Source organism: Periophthalmus magnuspinnatus, chromosome 17 (assembly GCF_009829125.3).
Source record: "Periophthalmus magnuspinnatus isolate fPerMag1 chromosome 17, fPerMag1.2.pri, whole genome shotgun sequence".
NCBI lineage: Eukaryota > Metazoa > Chordata > Actinopteri > Gobiiformes > Gobiidae > Periophthalmus > Periophthalmus magnuspinnatus.
The window spans coordinates 25,438,270-25,454,884 of NC_047142.1; the positions used below are offsets into that span (position 1 = coordinate 25,438,270).

The 16,615-nt window shown below is 37.8% G+C and overlaps 3 protein-coding genes across 4 annotated transcripts; all 3 read left to right on the forward strand.

Annotated features, from left to right (window-relative positions):
- The first annotated feature begins 5,773 nt into the window (after window positions 1-5,773).
- Window positions 5,774-9,481, forward strand: rgs18 (regulator of G protein signaling 18). Its single transcript, XM_033983188.2, has 5 exons — window positions 5,774-5,995; window positions 6,322-6,426; window positions 6,607-6,668; window positions 7,224-7,390; window positions 7,925-9,481. Exons 1-5 carry the CDS (start codon window positions 5,874-5,876, stop codon window positions 8,177-8,179), a joined length of 711 nt encoding a protein of 236 aa, XP_033839079.2. The 5' UTR covers window positions 5,774-5,873; the 3' UTR covers window positions 8,180-9,481.
- A 2,335-nt stretch (window positions 9,482-11,816) lies between these two features.
- rgs1 (regulator of G protein signaling 1) lies at window positions 11,817-13,067 on the forward strand. 2 transcript variants are annotated; one of them, XM_033983190.2, is made up of 4 exons: window positions 11,817-12,034; window positions 12,186-12,270; window positions 12,348-12,514; window positions 12,583-13,067. In XM_033983190.2, the coding sequence occupies exons 1-4, from the start codon at window positions 12,008-12,010 to the stop codon at window positions 12,757-12,759; spliced, it is 456 nt and encodes a 151-aa protein (XP_033839081.1). In that variant the 5' UTR covers window positions 11,817-12,007; the 3' UTR covers window positions 12,760-13,067. The 2 variants fall into 2 exon arrangements, with proteins under 2 accessions (XP_033839081.1, XP_033839082.1); XM_033983191.2 differs by having other exon boundaries at window positions 11,826-11,957; window positions 12,191-12,270.
- A 1,488-nt stretch (window positions 13,068-14,555) lies between these two features.
- On the forward strand, window positions 14,556-16,588 carry LOC117385844 (regulator of G-protein signaling 13-like). The gene is made up of 4 exons (XM_033983189.2): window positions 14,556-14,651; window positions 15,794-15,855; window positions 15,934-16,100; window positions 16,191-16,588. Exons 1-4 carry the CDS (start codon window positions 14,584-14,586, stop codon window positions 16,356-16,358), a joined length of 465 nt encoding a protein of 154 aa, XP_033839080.1. The 5' UTR covers window positions 14,556-14,583; the 3' UTR covers window positions 16,359-16,588.
- Window positions 16,589-16,615: the final 27 nt, after the last annotated feature.

The following is a 16,615-nucleotide window of genomic DNA, read 5'->3' on the forward strand; positions in this document are numbered from 1 at the left end:
TATTAATGCACATCAGATTATAATGAAGTCTATCTCGGGCTGTGATTAAAATAATCATGGCTGAACAAACACACAGTCTATGAGACAGAATAAAGCCGCACTGTGCAGAGAAGCTCTTCACACCAAAAGTTCAATCTAATCACACTGAGCCTTGTACTCATTTTTGTTTCTCTGGAAGCCGCTCTGACCAACTCACCAGATGTGAAATTAAAAAACAGCCTTCACAACATTGGTTTTCAACATAAGTAGATGATTTTAGATAAAACATTAGCAGGAATGTTTTACAGTAAAAGTATAGCATTGACACATTCACTCTTGTATGTCTGATGGTCCTGGTCCTGCTGATAACAGGCTTTTGTACATACTCAAATAACACCATAAGCCTCAGCCTCCCCCAAAGAACACTATATAAGCTGCAGTGCATTTCAGTGCATTTGTGTATTTAAACTTCCATAACAGCAGAGAAATGACCACATGACATAGGAGGCTGAAGAGCAGACAGAAAACACAAAATCCAACAGGAAGGGCTGTTACCTAATCTGTGTATTTTCTCATACATCAATTGAAAACGTTGATGCCATTATACAGACGAAGGTCCACAGGTGCCCTCCCTTTTCAGTGCTAAAAGCTTATTGATCACTGAAAATGGGGCATGTATTCTGCTTTGTATGTGCACGTTGTCCAGACTGCCCACTGCGCCTTCAAATCCATCACTATTGGCATGTGGACCTGATTACTGCAGAGACTCTGAAAGTCTATGATAAAGAAGTTTGTCCTGGCCTCTTTAGCAGCACATCACTCAATCAGCACAGAGAAGCAGCACGCAGCAACCAAAACAATCTTCTTTTGGCACAAAATTGATTGGCTGTACAAATATATGTTTTAAATGTTATGTGGCAGAGTGGTATGGAGATATGCTCAAATTCACCAATTCCACACAGGTCCTGTTTTTAACTGTTACATGTTAGGATCCCTTTGAACAATAACTTGGCTAGTTAAGGTCATAAACATCATTTTACAATTGAAATTATTTTTCCTTTTCTTGGCAGTGTTGAATGATGACAACATACACAATTGTTTTGGAATTGTACCTCAACTTGATTTCTATGGAGCCAGACGGCTCAGGTTTCAACAGAATTCATTTGAATGTCTGTGACTGTAACAGGGAACACCTGCCTCTCTGAAACAGGAAGTGATCTCACCAGTCCACAGGCATCTCTCTTCTGTCGCACTGGTACATCAGAGTACGGCGGTTTCCTGTAACCGCAAAACCTTCTCGTCAAACCTGCAGACTGAGGGAGATCCCACGCCTGAACGACTGCCACTGATGGCTGAGAGAATAAGTTTGCACTTCTCAAGACATTTACTGTAAACACAGCCTGTTTCTTTTGAAACTAGACTGTGTTTTACATTATTTCTATTTTTTCTGTTTAAACTATGAAACCCAAGATGGACTTGGTTTATAGTAATAATGCAAATTACATTTGCTGTAGAATCCTTATTCACTCTGAAGCTAACCTCTGTAGCCACAGCTGCCTTGAGGCTGATTAGTGTGTATTATCCACTTCTACTTTAATGTATCCAGCAACTCTAAGCCAGTGTGAAAAAGCAAACTACACACAAAATAATTTGGCTATTTTTGTCCATGAAAGACAACTTGCCTGTCATGCGGTGCTGATGGGGTCACACTGCTCAGAGAGAGAGTTTAATGCACATCATTTCTGGTAACCTCAAGTTGCCTTTGTCTTTGTGCTGTCCTTTTCCTCACATTCTGTCACACTGACCTATTTGAACCTTATTTTTAGCTTTTGAGACAAATTTATTAAGACATTCTTTCTATTAAAAAGAGTATTTCAATATTCAGCTGTGCCACATCAATATAACTGGGAGATCAAGGACGAGTTTGTGTTTGAAAAGGCACATTATTAAAGACTGTAATTCACCTTGGGTTTCAATTTTCAATGAAGTTGTGTTTTCACTCAGGGACTCGAGTGTTAACCATTAACACCGAGACACCATCTGCACATGCCTGCAGCACAAACCAACACACTACAACAGGCTATTCTGGGCTGCAGCACCAATGGCCAGCTAACCCTGCTCCGGCTATAAAAGGCATATTAACATAATGACTTTTAGCTGTTTTTTTTATTTTGCTGCTCAGTTACACAACATTAAACATCATCCAAGTATATTACTTTTCCATTCTGATGTATTATAATTAAATATTTATGCTGGAAAAATGTAAAAATAAATAAAAGTTGGACGTCCTGGTTTGACACACCAGCATCAACCATCTGTTTGTCTCCATAGGGCCAGCCTCCTTCTTTCTAAAATCTCTATTTCACCAAAAGAAAGTCCCATTTAAAGATTAAAGCAATCCCACTGAGAAGCAGAACAATGAGTTTTAAAATGCACCCAGATTTCTCCCCATATTTTTATTATTTTATTTGCATCAGGGTTTGGTTCATACAACAATGGAGGATTGGTAGTAATTTATCCTAAACAAATGCCATTATTCTATGCACAGTTATTCAAGTTGCATTTAAATGTCACAGGAAGTTACAGGCTGCAGACGGTCAGCAGTATTGTAGCCCACTTCCTATTATGGCCACGCAAGATTCTTTACATCAGATGCCACTATTGATAATGCAAGCTCAGAACAGACTAAATTAGGTCTTTCTGCATTAGAAAATACAACTTGCAACATGTAGTGGCCTGTACATGTACATAGTGATATTGATTGAAAAGAATATGTGTAGTTTTTAATTTCATAATAAATAATACGAAAAAAATGTATTAAAAAATTCAATTATTTCTTATCTTTATTCAGACTTTGTTGAGGTTTAAGTCTAGCACAAAACATGTCTTTAAAATTAACCAGAGAAGTGCAGAGATATAACTTTTATACCCTTGTTTGGAGTTTCTGATCAATTTATTTTTTGTCAGCTTTGGTTATGGTTATATTTACAAGTTTTAATTATTAACACTATAGTTAAGGTTTATATTTTAATTATTCCAACTTCTCCAAAGCAACTATAGCAATATTATCAATTTTTGTCCCATCTCCCACCTCCACATAAATCTTCAACTATCTATTTGTAACAGCTTTTGATCCAAAGTTTACAGTTTTGTTTGTTAGGGGGACAGTTGAAGAAGGGGATAATTGAAGTGGTAATTGGGGAATATAATATTTAATTGATCTAATGAAAACAGCTAATGGTGGCTTGCATACTGGCAGTAGTGGTCCTGGCTCGGTGGGAGAGTATTGATTTAGCAGCTTCTCTCATTTGGTGTGTTGACAGAAAGCAAATACATACAGCCGAGTTAAATGACGGCTATTACATTTGGTTTAGTGATTGTGCACTTTGCTGTTTACCTGAAGGGCCATTAGACTGCAACTCTGATCACAGCATAGGCCTTCATTTGGACAAAGTCAATTAGTTTTGAATTTTTTATGCACCTGTTGTTCAGCATTTGTGTGTTAAGATTTTTTTGTGTGTGTCAATGTTAGCCATGCACCACAAATGTATTCTTTTTCCAAACATGATCCTTCATAACATTTTCTTTTACACTATTGCTATAGCTGCACTCTTACATTGATATTGTAGCCTGGTCTCTGCCTTATAGCATTACTTTTATCACTACAAACCAATAACTTTTCAACTTGTCTTGATAGCCCTGTAGGATTAAAGGGGACAGGCTATGTAAAAACTTAACATCACTTTTCATCATATTATAAAGGTGTTCCCTCATCAGCAGACTCCGTTTACCATCATGCCTCTCTGCGATTTATCACAAACTGTAAGCCGCGGACACACCACTGTGAACTGTACACACGTGTTGGTCGGGCAGCACTGGACACTCGCAAGTCACTGGTACATGTTCATTTACAAAGGGATTATGGGTCTGCTCCCTCCATATCTATGTACGTATATTCAACATAAAACAGATGGACATTATGCTCTGCAATCACAAAACTGCAGCTTCTTTCTGTCCCAAGTGTCCGCACAGAGACTGGTAAAGTGGCATTTGAATATTCCGCGCCTTCAACATGGAATAATTTACAAAAAGTCTTGAAATTACAAGAACTGACTTCAATAGTTCAGTTTAAATCTATGTTGAAAGGTTTGGAAATTAAGTCTATGATTTGTAATTGCTTTTAAGAATCTATTTTGTGATGTGTTGAAATGTGTGTGTGTAATGTAACTGTCCTGCTGTCTTGACCGGGACTCCCTTGAAAAAGAGATTAGTAATCTCAATGGGACTTTCCTGGTTAAATAAAGGTTAAATAAAATAAATAAAATAAAAATTAGCTAACCCAAAGTTGTATTTTTTATTGATTCATTCATGTCTGAGTAACTTCACCGGAGGACTCTTCTGTATTTACAAAGGCACATCTTTATGTGTCGCAGCTGATGTTAATGTTCATTTCGGACGTTCATAAATATTAAAATAATGTCATTGACTGAAATAATCTACACCTAAAAATAATTGGGTCGTCCTTACAACAAATTTAGTTTTGTTGTTATGTTACATTTACTGTTTTAATTGAAGTTAGCATTGGCATTGACACACAAAGACGTACCTTTGTAAACACAGAAGACTGTTCTGGTGAAGTTTTCCTCACATGTGTAAAGTTTTTAACATGTGACATCCACTTGCATCTCCCTATTCACTGCCTGATCTGTCAGGATTTAGTGATTCTATCTCGACTCTGCATAAACCTCATAGACATGACATTACACCAGGAATAGTCGAGCTGACTGTCCCTCTGATTGGGACCAGCCAGCTAACGTTGTGCACAGAGGTAATTAGAAGTCATACATGTGGGGCGCTAAACTTGGTTCTGGCTCATTCTGTTTTTTGATTAGATATTTGACTTGATTTGGCATGAGAACTAAAATACCAAATGAAAGTATTAGCCATGATTTAGCCATAATGTGTTTTTAAGAATAAATCAGCAATACAATTCAGTAAAAGCAATATGTGAACTGAACAAGTCAACCTTGTATCTGGGGACACAGATACTTCTGTTAGCATGTTTATGAAATTTGAAATAAAGCTGCCCAAAGCTGCACTGAAACTGGCCTGGACCTCAGTGTCAGTCACTGAGGCCTCACTTGTCTCCATTTGTTTCCTTATGGGACCTTATTCCCCCAGGCTCCATCGGTGTCGTGCTGAGTTTGTCTTTGTCCATTAAAGTGCTGGTGCTGTGATCGAGCTGGGCCTGGACACACTTTTATTATTCATTACTTTTTCATCCTCGAAATCTGCAGAGCCTGGCCGCACGGAGGCTGCAAAAGTGGACTAGTTTGTTTTTCATTTGTTTTATGTAAGCCCTACTGTGGGTACATTTACATGGCAAGAAAAAATCAGATGAGCAATCAGGGCCAGATTATAAAATGTGATTATTTCTGTGTTTTTAGATTACCAAAGAGAAATTTGATGAAAAACTCCTGGTGATACATGTCCTTTAATAAATAGATTTTTAGATTAACTGGTGTATTTTAAAACAAATCTTCAATCTTTAAAATTTTCTCTTTCGACTTTGTCTTTGCCACATCCTTTTTCCCCTGTTTGTATAATGATGAGATGAGATCTTTAGTGCGGATGTTATAGTCATTGACTCAATATAAGATAGTGCTGACCTCGTTATGTTTCTAACCCTGAACATAACCAAACAATAAACAGTAGATTTTCATTTTTTAACCGGATATTCAGTGGTGAGGGGGTTTCTGTCACTGAAGCGAGTGCTAACCCACATGTTACATACAGGAAGTAAAGGTAAAGGAAATCAGACGCATGCTGTGTTTATAAAAAGTGCCCTATTTGTGGCCTATAGAGAGTCATTCAACCCAGAGACTGAAATCAGCATGGAGACACTACTTTTTCTATTTCCTCAATTCAACTACATGGCCCCGAAGGAGGAAGCCTATTTCAAAACGCTTCGGCCACAAGACTTTCTGCCAGTGACAATGAAGGAAGAGTGTGGCAGGTTAGTATTATTGTATTTTTTGTTTAGAGTTTGTTGTTTTTTTGTTTTGTTTTTTTCCCATACACTGCATTTACACTTACACTGCTGTTTTTACCATTGTTAAAACATCTCAAAACATCTGTGATCTGTTTCAAAGAATGCTTGAACCTAAGTGCTGCTGTATTCTAGCTTATTCAAATATACTACAACTAATGCTAATGTGTAAATACTTGATAGTTTGAAGAATTGCATATGACAATAGTGTTTAAAGATTTAATTAGAACTGTGTATGTGTGTATTTTTTGTATCATTTGGTGAAGACAGCGCTCAATGCATTTTTCTTGCAGACATAAAGACAAGGAGCGAAAGAGCAGACTCAGCCTTTTCCTCACCAAGTCCGGCTCTCACGAGAATGTCAGTCCTCATAAGAAAACCAATACACCATCCAGAAAGTAAGATCCATTCATTTTGTATAGTGTCTAGTTTTTTATTCATATCTAACCTTGCTGTACTTGAGTCCATGAGTCAGCTCACACTTAAATAGAGATCTGGATCTCATATTGAAGTAAATGCCGAAACATTATAACTGCATGCTTAGAATGGAGTTGACCTTATCTCTGACTTTTTTTCAGCATCTCAGCAGAAGCCGCTTTGAAATGGAGTGACTGCTTTGAAGAAGTTATGAAGGACTCAGGTTAGATTAACGCAGTATATTGGTTGTGTCGAGATCATTTCTGTGCATTTCGCATCTGAATGATTTGCTTTAGAGATAAGATAAATTGTGCTAAAAGTTGTCTGGGTTTCACTTCACATTTTTGTGTTTGCTGTTGCCGAGTGAGTAAAAGAGAAACTAGGCGACTTCCTCATAGTCTCCGAGAGCTGCACTTAAGAGTTACTCTGCAAGACTTTGGAGTGTCCTCATTTAAGAAAAAAACAGGGCAATGGAAAGTGTGCTATAATTACATAAAAATAGTCTAGAATTATAAAAAGGATTAGACGAGTATGGTGTATTTATGTACCAATATTTTTAAATAATGATATAAATAATCAGATTCACGTTGACCCTAACTGGAACATGGAGAAACAAACCCAGTACAGAAACAAACCCAGTACAAACTTCACTTAAAGCATGTCTCTTCTGGCCTAAGATTACTTCTATGTATAATGTATAAAGGAAAAAAAAAAAAAAAATTCTTGTTACCATGTCACTGTGCACATTTTAAAAACCTGTCTTGTCATTCTGCTCCAGATGGAGTGGAAATCTTCTCTCAGTTCCTCAGGTCAGAGTTCAGCGAGGAAAACATGGAGTTCTGGTTGGCGTGTGAGGATTACAAGACCATTGACTCAGAGACAAAGCTGCTGTCCAAAGCCAAATATATCTACACAGTATTTATCGAGTCAGAAGCTCCAAAAGAGGTAAAGGGAATTGAACTCTCATATTTAGGTGTACAATTGACTTGCACATCTCATGTGGCGTGGCATTTTCCTATTTGTGCAACACAGTTTCAGTTTCATGTATGTAGGCTGTGTATGTGACTTTATCTGTGGTTTAGTCTAAATGACAAATAAATATTACTGAACTGTGTCATGACAAACTCAACAAAGATGCATTGTTAATCCCATTTGTGTCTTTTCATGAAACATAAAAATCAGTTTAGGCATTTCTGAATCTGATTGCTGCTTCATTGTTTATCTTTTCAGCTATCTTTGAAATACTACCCACTTCTTTGAGTATGATAGCAACAGCACTAGATTTGTTCTGACGCTATATTTATTAGTTGTGGTGAGATTAGTTTAACCAGCAAAGAAAGAGGACTGGACAGACATTTGTCTTGTTAAGATGTTTTTGCTTCTAAATATATATTTTAAGTTTGTTGTCTTTTGTCACAATTATGTTTTATGTTGCTGGAGGCTTATTGATTTCCTAATTTGTTTTCTATTCCCCTTCAGGTAAACATCGACTACAGCACCAAAATGGCTATCGAGCAGAGCATCTCTGAGCCCACAAAGAGCTGCTTCGACGCTGCTCAGAAGAAAGTGTACAGCCTGATGCAAAAGGACTCGTACCCCAGATTCCTGCACTCTGACCTTTATCTGCATCTGACTCGGAGGAAGGGCCCCGGGGCTCCAGTGTTCCGCCGGAGGTCACGGTCTTGTGTGTTCAATGAGAGAGCTGAGGCCACGTCTGGACCCTCGGCCTGGTAGAATCACAAGTGTTTGTAACTGCAGGCTCTAAGTGGATTATCTCACTGTTCACTAACACATGACCCAGGAAGTGTGCCAAAATACAACCACACTCTGGAAAAGCTAAGACACAGTAGACACAGAATTCAAAGGGTCACCAAAATGCCTCAACATCAGGGCTTTAATTTAACACCTTCCTGTTCATGGCATAACTTTCAGCTTTATGTATAGTGCAAAACCACAACAGCAGTCGCCTCGCAGGGCTTATTATTGTTGAGTTAACCAACAGAAAGTTAGAAAATCAAACAAAGTAACAAACTGTGGCATAAAGCAGTAGTGGCATAAGCTCTTGAGAAAGCATTGGAGACATTCTAAAGCACATGCTCGGTCATAATACTGCACAATATCGCATTTATCAAGGGTTGTGTTAGTGCACTTCGAAACATTTATTGTCATTATACCATGTAACTTTTCTGATGGATTGTCCTCTACCTGTTTTTTCCCTGGAGATTATATTGCTTTGCCTAGAAAGTAGCAAACCCTGAGTCGAAAAGTTACATGGTGCTCCATTAATATCAAATGCATTATGAATTGTTTTACTTTTTTTTTTTCCATAGATGAAAAGTGTGGTTATTCTGTTTTTAATCACACTTCACCTCTCTCTGTGTATATATTGACCATCAAATGAACAGATTGGGTTATTCTATTGTTGCAGTCCTGTTTGTCTCTTTGTTTCTTTCATGAAAAACCCTAGCTGTTTTGTATTATTTAAATTATATTATGTTATGTATCTTTCCCTTAGCTTTGAATTTAACTGAACCATATAAACTGTTATCACACTCGGGCATTTTTTTTCATTCAGCCACAACAATGACGTGGCATTTCAAGTGTACAGTATTCCCTGTAGTAGTAACATGCACATACATCACATTGTGCTGTGTAAACCATATAACAACTGCTTTGTGCTCAAACTAATTCTAATGAAGCTTTAGTGCCATTCATTAGTCTGAATCACTCACACTAAATGTAACAAACCAGACCGTCATTATTATACCAGAAGAAATCATGGTGCAGACCCCCTTTTCTCTTATTCATTAAAGTGTATAGATTTCCCCTGCAGGAAAATCTACTCATCATACGCTCTGCCTCTGTATAATGCAAATGAAGAAGTATTGTAATGCATGTATACAGTAGGATCTGGTTTACCTCACCAGAGATCATTATCACTATATGCATATTATCTTAAAGCCCACATTACAGTCATTCTGCACAAAAACACCTGCATAATGTTCGCTTTGCTTATGAATCAATAAAGACCCCAGGCCCCAATCCAAAAGCAGTGATGTTTTGTGAACAGATATATATCCTCAACTTTCAAACAACAGTGACTGAAAATGTTTGAATTTAAATACCTTAAATTGTACGTTTAAGGTGTTTTGTATGACCTCAGGGGGTAGAAACAAAGGTATTAGGGAAACAGATTGCTTGGGGGACTATAATGACTTTAAACAACAATATGCAATGATATTTTTTGTAATCAGAGTTGCTGTTTTAGAATTCAGATGTTATGTTTTTAAATTGGACTGACAAGATTGAAGTTCTATACAGTAAAATGAGGTAGGCCACTATAGATGAAGAAAGCTGCCCACACAAAGCTTCGAAAGCTTTGAAAAGCTTTGAAGGATTTTGGTGAGAGAATGGCCCCTGAAGTAAAAGCTCTTTGATTTGAGTCTGGATGTGCACTGTATCTTCTCCATAGTAAGGCGCCACTGTTTATATAGAGGGTAGGGAACAATGGCACCATCCGGTGTTTAATGAAAGAACTTCAGCTGGACAGCACAATGTCCAAGAAATTGTTTGAGAAAGTGCTAAGTAAGACACAATACAAATGCTTTCCCACGTTTTAAATGAACTCTTTTTGTAATTACTCTCTAAGCAGAGAATCAAACATATTTAATACACACAGACAGATGATGGATGCTGCCAGAGTGCGTCTTGGCCTGCAGTGCCTCCTTGGAAAAACAAATAGTTGAGTGTGGTGTGTCTGTGCATGCAAAAGGGCAAGCCTGGGTGTTTTCCATCACCTGTCATCATTTACATTGGCTGCTCTGGAACATGAATGCAGTAAAAACAGGACTTTAAGCCTCATCCATAACGATGAGAAGTCTGTGAGAAGTCACTTTACACACTCTGATAGTGTCAGAAAGTTCTACCCACCAAACCCTCAAATCTACGTCTGCCGATGTATCAAGAGCTGAATATCTCATCTATAAAGGATGTTATGAATCAAAAGAATAGAGTTGTGCTTTGAACTTTTCTGGAGACTATCCTTGTTGATTTTTAAACCTTGTGAATGCATGTGCATGAAACACATGCACTAAATAAAGTCTTTATCCAAATACTATTTAAGTCATTTATTAAATGTGTCTTGTTTTCATTGAAATTGTTGTATAATTGTCAGTGCATTCTGACTAATCTGGAATGTGGAAGTGTTCTGGAGAAGAGACAAGAAGACTTATCTACTCCTCTGTGGAGAACCTTTGCTATTTTGTGAAGCAATTTGTAACAAACTTACATCAAATAATTTACCTCCTCTACAGTTCACATTGGGCATATGCTTTTCGCCAAATATTGAACCTAACCTTTATTTAGCTAATCTAGAACTGGCACTAGCACAATCAGTTCACTGGCTGTGGTGGATACTTTGAGATGTTTTGCTTCATGTAAAACTCATGATACATTTCTCTTTTATACTAATAGCTTATCCTAACCCCAGGAACAGAACAACAACAAAACTTGTTGTTAATTTAAAAAAAACATCATCGTGGTGCAGAGGTTAAGCAACAAGGTCCTGAGTTCAAGTCCTAAACTGATCAAAGACACTTGGTGTGGAGTTTGCATATTACTGTATTGAAGAAGGATTGGTCTTGTGCAACAACTCAACATCAATCGTTCTTCTGATCTATGTAATGTTGATGCACTTTACCTAGAAAAGATTTACCATTAAATATATAGACAGGCTCAAAAAGAGAGGCATCTGTACTAGCGATAGTAACTGTGAAGTATGCACTCTTAACACTCTTGTGTGCACTCTTAAACCATGGGACCATTGTATATTGCCCCTGTGTGTTCTTTGCATTTGACCCATCCATCGAGCGCTTTAACCAGTTGTGAGCAGAGGGGGCAATGCTTGGGGACCAAACTTCAGACCTTGATTCAGCATTGTGACGCGTTGTTTTGGTTGTACCTAGCTCAAAGGTTACATTCATTTTGGGTTGATGGTGGAAACCAGAGGAAACCCATCCAGACATGGTTAAACATGCAAACTCTTAAAGCCACATCTGACCAGGGAATCAAACTCTGGAACTTCTTGCTGTAAGCAGAGGATGCTCAGTGAATGTGAAAATGAACCTAGTGACTAAATAGGAGAGTGACTGTCTGTGTAGTGTTGTTCTGTAATGGGCCATTGGGCAGGATGCGGCCCGCTATAGGCCCAAAGAAGCTGGGGTATTAGTATATAAACTAAACAAAGTTAGACCTCTGTATATCAGGTGAGGTCAGCTCAAATCACTGCACGCTTACCTTTTTGGGTGTGTCAGGGTTGGGAGGATGCCCTGCAGGCCTTTGCATAAAGATTTCCATATATTCCATCAATGTTGGGGAGGGCTGGAGGGGCTGATTAAGATTTGTCCTGTCACTTGACTCCGACTCATTTCCAAACAATCACAACTCCATCTTCAGACTGGCGGGATCTTACAGTCCTTCTCTCTTCATAGAGGAACGCGAACATGGCGATAAAGTGAGTTTCTACATCTTTGATTATTGGGCCCTTTACCATTTTGAGCAGCCATGTGGAATTTCTCAAAGGAGTTCACTGTAAGTTAACATTGCACTATCGTATCAGTAAATGGGCGAAAAGTACTCAAATAGACTATTAAAACCATAGTGTGATTGGCTTGGTGTAGTTTTTTCTTGTGGTCTTGTTATGTTGAGGAACTGAGCTAGTGATACTACTGGTCTTTTCAAGGGCAGATTGTGTTGCTTTCCCAAGGATCCACTGGAAGATGTTGAGAGTTGGAGTGAGTCAGTTGACAAGGTTTTGGGCTGTAAAGGTAAGAAATAAGCACACCAGAATACAAACTAAATATTACAAACATTACTTTTCAAGATGATTGCGTTTGCTTCATAGCTGGACAGATAGCTTTCCAACAGTTTCTGAAGTCGGAGTACAGTGAGGAGAATATACTGTTTTGGCTCGCATGTGAGGATTACAAAAAAATTAAATCAACACCAGAAATGATATCCTCAGCCAACCGGATTTACTCAGAGTTTGTGCAGACAGAAGCGCCCCGACAGGTAAGATAACTACGTAATATATATTTTTAATCTTTCAGTCAAATTAATCATGATTGTTCTCATTTCAGATCAACATAGATTGGGGCACCAGGGAAAGCATAGGCAAAACCATCTCACAGCCCACCTTGAATTCATTTGACACAGCTCAAAAACTGGTGTACAGTCTGATGGCCCGGGATTGCTACCCACGTTTCCTCAAATCTGACATCTATCAGGGATTGCTGAGGAGAAATGAATCCAGGTGACTGTTTCAAACGAGACCCGGCTAAATACTAACAGTCAGCACGATGTTTTGTTGTACTTCTGTCTTCGCCTATTCTGCTGTAGCACCCTTTCATTTTAGTGTGGATAACAGGTTTATGCCATACAACTCGATGTAGTGTAACTCAGTAGACAGACACCTCAAACACTTCAATGTAATTTGTATGTTGTACTGTATAATTATGCCCCCTATAAAATATCTTTTCTATTTGTAAAGTATTATCTACACCTTGGATTGAAGACTATAATTATAAGTTCTACTATATCTCTGAAAAATGAATATTTTACAAATTATTAAATAAATGAGTGTATTATTAAGCATGCGTCATGTTGTCATTATTGTCAAAGTAACTCAATGGGTGTGGTTCTTTTTGAATGTCATGCAAATGAATGGCAGCAGAGGTCATTCGCCAGTCAAACATTGTCTGGAATAGTTATAGAGGGGTTTGTAGAATCTGTTGTTGAAATTTCATAAACATGACCTACCTGCATTCCCAGATATGTGGTAAATATGTTCAAATCAAATATTGTTTTTACTGCTTGCAATGTTGATTTACAAAAACATTGGACACAAGACCCACCTTGGTTAAATATTATAATTTGGACTATCCCAATCCTATCCAATCAGACAGCAGCAACCTCTTTTGGGTTGCTAGTTTCAATGATTTCAGCATTGAAACTGAGAGGAACAATGAAATACTGGCATGTGTTGTATATAAACGGGTTAGGGCACTGGCAACCCAGGTTCGGATGTGATTGTATCTCCTTTTTACAGTACAGAAAGGCATTAAAGTGGGAACTCTGCAACTGCAACAGACTAAAAGCCCAACAAGGAACCATTGTTTTTATTTTCTCAAGCATCATTTTTCAAACTGAGTTTAAAAAGTATATAGCAACTACATATGTCTTATTATATAGGCCTACAGTTTATTCCCAGAAAAGGGTGTCCAGATGGTATTTTCATCTTCCAGCAGTTTCACTGTATTCAAATCTGGATGAGAGCAAAGACTCACATAGAGCATAATGTTTTATTCAAATGAAATTCAAAGTAATAAAATAGCCCTTACTTCCTTTTACATAGTGTGCATGCGACTGCTGCTGACTGTACAGGACTGTTTGTGTTTGATTGGTTATTGCAAGTACAAACTACTCCACCACAGCTTCCTCTGGTGACTGACGGCACGTTAAATTCACCTTTGTGTGGTTCAAACAGCTACAGTGCCCCAGAGTTTATGAATGGAAGTTATTGATGCTATTGAACGCAAGTGACCCCTGTTTACAGACGATTATAATATGTGATCGTTTCTCAGATCAATGATGTTTTCTGTTGTGGAAGAGAAGAAACACACAAAAACATAATGTAGTGGAAATCTGGTAGCTTTGATGTTCTCATGTTACTTTTGGTTGAAAATACTTACTTGCTACTTAAAATAAAGAATCAAGTAGAAACTTTGTAGTAATTTCCTAAACCAGAAAATGTCTTGCTGCTAGTCTACTCTGTCTAGGGCTGTCTAGAGCAGTTGTTTCCTAAACTGTTTAAGAAAGCTTAACTTATGAATTTCACTGTTAAATACAAAATTAGAAATATTTAACATTGACTTAAAGCAAAAACTCCACTGACCTATTTGCATTTTGACATCTAAACAAATGCACACGGCGCATACGTCAGCACAACTTCCTCTTTTTCTGTGGTTAGCTTAAAATGATACCATGACACCGCATACCGACTTCATTTCAGTTTCTGCATATATAAGTTGCGTTGGCACTTGCACAGATAGACGTTTGGTGCTGGGCACACCACTGAAGCCATGTCCAGCTCCAGTATCCGTCCTGTTTGGGAGGCACAGATTTTTGACAGAAAGATGAAGAAAGACAGGTAATCATTTTTGTACAAATTATCAGGGGCAGCTTACGTGACTTTATTTGCTTCCTGATGTTTTGAGACAGACTTGTACTCTGAGTTCTGACTTTGAATCCATTTTGTCTGCACTCTTCTCTTTCCATTGTAGTATAATTTGAATTTTTATTTTCTAGCATGTAATTTATCATTGCTATTTTAAATATGCCTTTAATGCACCAGTCATTTTCTGTCAACCTCTTTGAATTACTTAGTGTACATAGTAATATACATAGTAAACAGCCACTCAATATGAGAATGTACCAACACCGACGCAAGAGCTCCTCTGGACGCCAGTCTGCTGTACATCTCCATCTCCATCTCAAAGACACTGACCACTCCTTTGAAGATAGTGAGGTACAGATTTTATCCAGAGAAAAGAAATGGTTTGAGAGGGGAGTTAAAGAACCTATTTTTGCTAGGTAAGGCAATCCTTCCATGAACAGGAATGGGGGCCTGAGACGTCACCTGTCCCCAATTTATAATTCCACCATCAGACCCAAAGCAAACAAAGGAATCAAAGAGAATAATAGAGTGAGCCAGTAGGGCCATTAAAGGTTGAATGAAGACCATTACGGCTGAAACTGTAAACAATAGCTGTTTACAGTTTCAGTGTACGTAGCTCCTCCCTTGAGACAGATATAAGGCACTGTCCAGCTGCAATCTGACCAAAACTGAAGAAGCAGCTTGAACAAGCAGCAAAACGTCTTTACTCCTACAACTTTTTTTGTCCAGTTGATAGATTTAACTTTGTAGCTATTACAAAGTGTTACTGAGCATAGTTTGTACACAAAGTAAAAGCCACTTAATAAACAGCCTTAATAAAGTATGAACAAAGACTTCATTCAGAAAGAACAACTACTTAGTTAAGAATGATTCAGACATAGTAACTACTTAATGAATACCCTAACTAATCCTAGCCCTTTCATTGAGCAGTTAAGTGATCATTCTTAATAAACTATGAGTTCATTATGAATAAAGTCATATTACATATTAAGGTCAATTAAGGTGTAGGGCTGTTATTACAAAGTCTACACCTTTCTAATGTGCTCTACAAATTGCTTTGCCATCTTGTTAAGTTTGGAAAGAAACTAATGAAAGCTTTATTAAACTTGTTCCAGGCTTTGTTCTGAGGAGCTGTCCCAGTGGTCACATTCACTAGAAAAACTTCTAGCATCCAAATGTAAGTTAATCTTATACAAAGTGATTGTGCAACACATTCAAATGATTTATGCCTAAACCAGCACTTTCTGTTACCTAGATGGGCTGAAAATCTTCCAGGCCTTCCTAAAGTCTGAGTACAGCGACGAAAACATTGAGTTCTGGTTGGTGTGTGAAGACTACAAAAAGATCAAATCATCGTACAGGATGTCATCCCGAGCAAGACGGATCTTCAAGCGCTACATTCAAGTTGAAGCTCCAAAAGAGGTCCTAATATCACTAATACATACCCAAGAACCAGTCTAAGTGTGTATTCATTTTTTATATGTTGTTGTTTCTGCTTCATTTTCTCTATAGATCAACATTGACCAGAAAACACGGGAGATAATACACCAAAATATTGCAGAGCCTATAGCCACCTGTTTTGATGAAGCGCAGAAAATAGTATTTGGTTTAATGGAAAAGGACTCATACCCACGCTTCCTGAGATCAAGCCTTTACAGAGCTCTCTTTGACCCTGCTTAACTGTCAGTGAAGTGAAATAAGAGTCTATAATGTAAAATACTGCACAAAGGGAAAATCTATGGAACTTTTTAGGCAAAAAGTCATATGTGTAAATATCTAAACTGACTTGGAGATGTGACCAATATGTGAGGCAATATTTGCACAATATTTGCATTTTCATATTGTGATTAAGTAGGTATTTGTTTACAGAGGAAATGTGAGCATGATTTTGTTGTGCTATTGCTGAGCTAAATGCATTAGACAGTTATAGGATCGAA

Bases quoted from the DNA above. Each gene is read 5' to 3' on its own strand.
- rgs18 (XM_033983188.2), top strand. From the start codon at position 5,874: ATGGAGACACTACTTTTTCTATTTCCTCAATTCAACTACATGGCCCCG. The intron at 6,427-6,606 runs GTAAGATCCATT...ACTTTTTTTCAG, and splicing joins ACCAATACACCATCCAGAAA to CATCTCAGCAGAAGCCGCTT. The intron at 7,391-7,924 runs GTAAAGGGAATT...ATTCCCCTTCAG, and splicing joins AGTCAGAAGCTCCAAAAGAG to GTAAACATCGACTACAGCAC.
- rgs1 (XM_033983190.2), top strand. From the start codon at position 12,008: ATGTGGAATTTCTCAAAGGAGTTCACT. The intron at 12,035-12,185 runs GTAAGTTAACAT...GGTCTTTTCAAG, and splicing joins ATTTCTCAAAGGAGTTCACT to GGCAGATTGTGTTGCTTTCC. The intron at 12,515-12,582 runs GTAAGATAACTA...TTCTCATTTCAG, and splicing joins AGACAGAAGCGCCCCGACAG to ATCAACATAGATTGGGGCAC.
- LOC117385844 (XM_033983189.2), top strand. From the start codon at position 14,584: ATGTCCAGCTCCAGTATCCGTCCTGTTTGGGAGGCACAGATTTTTGAC. The intron at 15,856-15,933 runs GTAAGTTAATCT...TCTGTTACCTAG, and splicing joins AAAACTTCTAGCATCCAAAT to ATGGGCTGAAAATCTTCCAG. The intron at 16,101-16,190 runs GTCCTAATATCA...TTTTCTCTATAG, and splicing joins AAGTTGAAGCTCCAAAAGAG to ATCAACATTGACCAGAAAAC.